Below are 5,047 nucleotides of genomic sequence, written 5' to 3'. Positions count from 1 at the left end.
TTTTTCATGTCTTGTGCTAATGCTTGAATAATGTTTTTAATTTCATTATTGTCAATATCATGAAATTCAGCCTTGCTGCGATTTTGATGCTAAAAGTACTTTTAATGTGAAAGCCTTAAATGTTTAATGCTTTTTCAAATTTTAATATAAATAATTTTAATGTTAACACTTTTAATTTTTCAATGTCTTATCATCATGCAAAATTTGTTGTAAATATCACTGCATGCAAGTTTTTATATTCTAATGAAGAAAAAAAAAAGAATTTCCTTGAAAATGCTAACCTTTCTATTTTACTGGTACATGCAGTAATTTGAGGGATTCCAGTTTGTCTAATTCATGCCCTGACTGTGTCCCTTGATGATAATCTAAATCTACTGTAAATCAATTTGCATTGTTTTGTGGATTCTTTGTTTACTGTACGACTTTGCCCATCTCTGACATAATCACCAATTATTACATTGATATAAAATAGCAATTAAATTAATACCTTCTTTGAAAACTTCCACAGCCTGTTGGAGTTTCAGGGTATTCAATTTCTCAATGAATGCCTCCATATTTCCTTCACAAATTATCCTATTGTGCTCCAGATCCATAATCAAACTCCATGTGTCTGCATACTCCTTTACTGGTTTGTTATACAATCCACTGATCTTTTTTATGTCTTCATCAATCAGTACCATTCCAAGCTTCATAACTTTTTGTCTGTGAGGTGTGAATTTTGAAATCATTACATCTTTAACATTTGGAAATACAGGCAGTATATCTTTCATTTCCCTTTCCAAGCCATATTGCTCTGTTATGTTTATGGTATCATAGAGAAGACTGAGGTATGTTGAGTGCAGATCTCCAGAAGCAATCAGCAAATTCATTAAGTCCATCACATTGGTAGCTTTATTCAACTCATAATTGTTTTTCAAGAGACCTCTGTACAAAACTTTGAGCATACTGATCCATCCATGCTGGTCATACCAATCCGAAAAAACTGACAACAGCTGTGTGAAAGCATCATCCGTGATTTCTACAAAAATAAAAATGTCTCATTATTAATGTAGCTGGAAAATACCCTTTATTTACATTAAATCAAAGTTAAATAAATTATTTTTAAATTTCATTAACATTTAAATGATCAAACAAATAAACATCATCATCTTCATCACTGTCAATTAAATTATCATTTGTCATCATCTTCACATCAGCATCATTTTCCTATTATTTAATATAGGTTATTTCTTATTAAAAATTATGAAATGACAACAATAATGTGTTCATGTCAGAAGGTTATTTATGAGTTACTGTATTTCTATTTTTACTAGCATACTTTGGAATCAAGATTGTTATAATAAGGTGATACCAAATTATTCATTTTTACTGGTAACATAGAGTCGAGTGGCCGAGCGGTAAGGCAGGGGCGCTGCTAGCTACAGCCTTAACATTGGCGCTGGTTCCAGCCGCTCCTCGTGCATGGTTCGGTTGGTAGAACCAAGTCTTCTCGGATAAGGACTAAAATGGAGGTCCAGTGTATACATCTGGCTCGTGTGCACTTTAAAGAACCCATTACATCTTTCGGAAGAGGAGGGGGTTACCCTGATGTTATGGTTCATTTCAGCCCTTGTCGTTGTGGAATGATGTGAGCATGTATCTACCAAGAAGCGCCTCTTTGCAGCTGCTAGGTAGTCACAGACCACGCCCATCACAATTCAGCACAATGACGCTGTAAGTTATGTGCTATTCTCCTACCTTTACCTTTTAAGATAAAATTTTGTATATGTAAATTTAAGGTCCTAAAAGAATCATAAAAACATTTTATACTAAAAATACCTGTACATGTTAAATTTCCTTTCATTTCATTATTTATTTGATCCAATAAACAAACAGTTAAACAGCAATCTGAAAAATGAGTAGACCAGGACCAACCAAAGTGAACCCCATCACTTTAGCAATACTGGTGGGCCCATCCCAAATCACAGACAATATAATATTTAATCATAAGGAAAATAAACCTTTCACAGAAAGGAAGGTGGATTCTCTAGAAATCAATATTGGTCCTGTCAATTTGTCCTATACTCAAGGCAGCCTAATGGTAATCGAGTGAAAGAAAGCTTGAGTCCAAGATTTTTGGTTAAAGAAGCACAGATGATCAGTATGCCTAGAATTAACATTTATGCTATCAAGGACCAAGCTGCACTAAACAATAATAAAAATAACAAGAATTTTTTCCCTTATCACATACAAAGACAGAAATTATAAACCACTGGGCCTGATGTTTTTTGAGAGCAAGTTGATAATCTTCTTGATTAGTTTACCTTCCATTTTGTATTTATTGCCTTGAATCTTTCTATCTCATATTGATCTTCCTTTCATTCGTCATTACATTTCTGAAAAAAAAAAACAGTTACATAAACTACAGAGATTCCAGGCTGGGCTAATACTGTACTTTTAATATCTAAATACATTTGCACAACCCATGTAGGGGGGAAGGGGGAAGGGCACAGGGTGCGTAAAATGAAAATTAGGCCTATTATGGAAAGATTTTTAAGGAAATTCATAATGCTAAAAATATTAAGCAAAACAAATATTAAAAACACAGCTTTATATAAAAATGGATCTTAAATAATTATAGGTCCTTGATAAAAACATGTAATTTATTCAACGTCTATTAATGTATAATCATGGTGAATAACACTAACACGATGAAGACATGTTTACCATCATTAATGACAGCCAACTACAGTGGCAGATTCTGAAAGTGCCATTTCCGGCTATATTGCAATAATCCTAAACTTTCTTACCTCAGCCCCAACTATGTTGGGCTGAGCAGTGGCGTAATGCCTATGTGCTCTCGTGCGGCAGTCTGCAGAACCCCCGGCACCTAGGGGACCCGACCCATAGGACCCTTGATCAAGCACCCTCACCCTAAAAGGCTTCATTGATACATAACAGCATATGTCGTCTGACATCAACTGTAGGACATATAAACTTGTAAAAAAAATGTCTGTGAGTACTATTTGTGGACATCTAGAGTCGCTATAATCATAAATTTTCTGACCTCAGCCCCACCATAGTGAGGCTGAAATGGCACAGACCCTTAATCTGTGAAAGTTCCTCTGGGCCGCCACTATTACAAATTTCTGGATTCGCCACTCATAAATTATCATTTACTTAGTCTCTAAAAACATGAAAAAAATTATTTTAAAAAAGCACATCTAAAATCCTATTATGGACTTTAGTACTGGGACTAAAAAAGGGCCCATAATCTCAGAAAGTCATAGGGCCCCCGACCGACATGGGCGTCACGACACTAGGGCTGAGCAAATCCCTACTCCAATGAAAACTACTGTAAATGGTCATTTTTGGTATTTCAACCCACTTAGTGGAACTAATTTGCTGCCATGGGGGATGCATCCGCAGCTTACGCCCATTAGCTGAGGTGGTATACACCCTCCATCGGGGAATGTCCCAGCTTTGGCCCCCCCGTATATTTCAAAAATCCTGGATCCACCACTGAGATATCCAAAGACCACTTAGGGCCCGGCCCATTAGTGAGGTCAAAGAGATCCAGCAAATGTCAGGAGCAAGCATCTGGAGCTGAAACATTGGTACTGTATTTGCTGAATTTGAGGTGGAAGTGGTTTCCCCTAAATAAAACAAATGGTTTTCCCCTGGTTACGGACCACATTAACAATGCTATTTACAAGAGAAATATTTTCCTGTTTTAATTTCTAAATTGAAAGGTAAGCCAAATATATAAATATAATAAATCAAACCAAGTGGAGTTTATACAGCTGTGATATATCGGACTAGGCCTACTTACCCTAAAGTAACTAGGCCTAGGCCTAGGGCTTGGCTAGCTAGGAAGGAGGCCTCGAACAAGCCTGCCTAGCTAGGCCTATTCTCCCTCTCTCGGTATGATACTACTACCTAGTACTACAACTAACTAGGGGCTAGGGCCTAGCCTAGATATGGTGGTAGGTCTCTAGACATTGAATATCAAAGAGAATAAATGTCTGTACATTATTCAGAGTTACTTGAGCTTAGGTCTACTTCCTAGTTCAATCATGGATGGAGGTAGTTCAATCATGGATGGAGGTAGTTCAATCATGGATGGAGGTAGTTCAATCAAAAGTAATTGGTTCAATCAGGAAACTAACTCCCCCAGCATGCAAAGAGGCGCGTCGTTCGTCCCAACGCTTGGTTTTACGTAGGGAATTCCCCTTCTAAAACCATTAGCGCCCTCACAACGGATTAGATTTTTTCGGACTTTTGGTATTTTATTATTTGTATATTTCAGGAACGGATTCCGTAAAATATTTATGTTAAAATTACTTCTGTGTTCATTATAATTTTGTCTAAAGATTGATTAGTTCGACTAGCAACATTTATTTCTTTCATCTTTCTTTGATATATATATATACAGTAGAAAATAATTAAATTGAACAATAATAATAATATCAGAATAACTGTATAACTAATATCAATTAACATATAAACAATGAAAGAGGCAACAGCCCTGGAAGTAAATTCGGTTTAAAGGTTAAACCGAAACTTGTGTCGAGCTAGCCATATAATAGACAATAACAGTACATTTCAAAAACACATCAAAAACAAAACAACAAGAAAACAACAGACGAAAACCAGGAAAGATGGAAAAAAAAGAGGGCAAATGACACGGAAGCACTGGTTAATAGCTGGACAAATTTTAAGGAAAATTAATCATAAAAGGATAAGAAATGAGTTTTTAATTTATTAAGGAATATAATAATTGAAGGGGCAGATGAAATTTCTTTAGGAAGCTTGTTAAATAATTTCGATCCACTATACCGGATGTTATGCTGTAGGAGTGTTAGCTTGGACTGGGGGAGATGGATTTCATTGGAGATCCTGGTATTATAAGAATGGATTGAAGAATTATGAATAAAATTGCAAGAGAAGTTTGATGGAAGAAGAGAATATATATTTTTATAAACAAAAAGGCATTGCTGAAGTTTATTAATGTCATGAACGGTTAACAAATGAAGATTAGAAAATAATTTGTTAGAATGGGCAAGAT

At 35.6% G+C, this 5,047-nt stretch overlaps 1 protein-coding gene across 1 annotated transcript; it reads right to left on the bottom strand.

Annotated features, from left to right (window-relative positions):
- Nucleotides 1-347: 347 nt before the first annotated feature.
- Nucleotides 348-4,146, bottom strand: LOC117105621. The gene is made up of 3 exons (XM_033246796.1): nucleotides 4,011-4,146; nucleotides 2,304-2,375; nucleotides 348-1,018 (listed from the first exon to the last, which is right to left on the bottom strand). The coding sequence occupies exons 2-3, from the start codon at nucleotides 2,308-2,310 to the stop codon at nucleotides 444-446; spliced, it is 582 nt and encodes a 193-aa protein (XP_033102687.1). The 5' UTR covers nucleotides 2,311-2,375; nucleotides 4,011-4,146; the 3' UTR covers nucleotides 348-443.
- Nucleotides 4,147-5,047: the final 901 nt, after the last annotated feature.

Source organism: Anneissia japonica, unplaced genomic scaffold (assembly GCF_011630105.1).
Source record: "Anneissia japonica isolate Jap-2015-1 unplaced genomic scaffold, ASM1163010v1 scaffold2320_len370340_cov150, whole genome shotgun sequence".
NCBI classification, from domain to species: Eukaryota; Metazoa; Echinodermata; class Crinoidea; order Comatulida; family Comatulidae; genus Anneissia; species Anneissia japonica.
The sequence above is the reverse complement of the archived record's forward strand: the minus strand, read 5'-3'. Positions and strand labels throughout refer to the sequence as shown.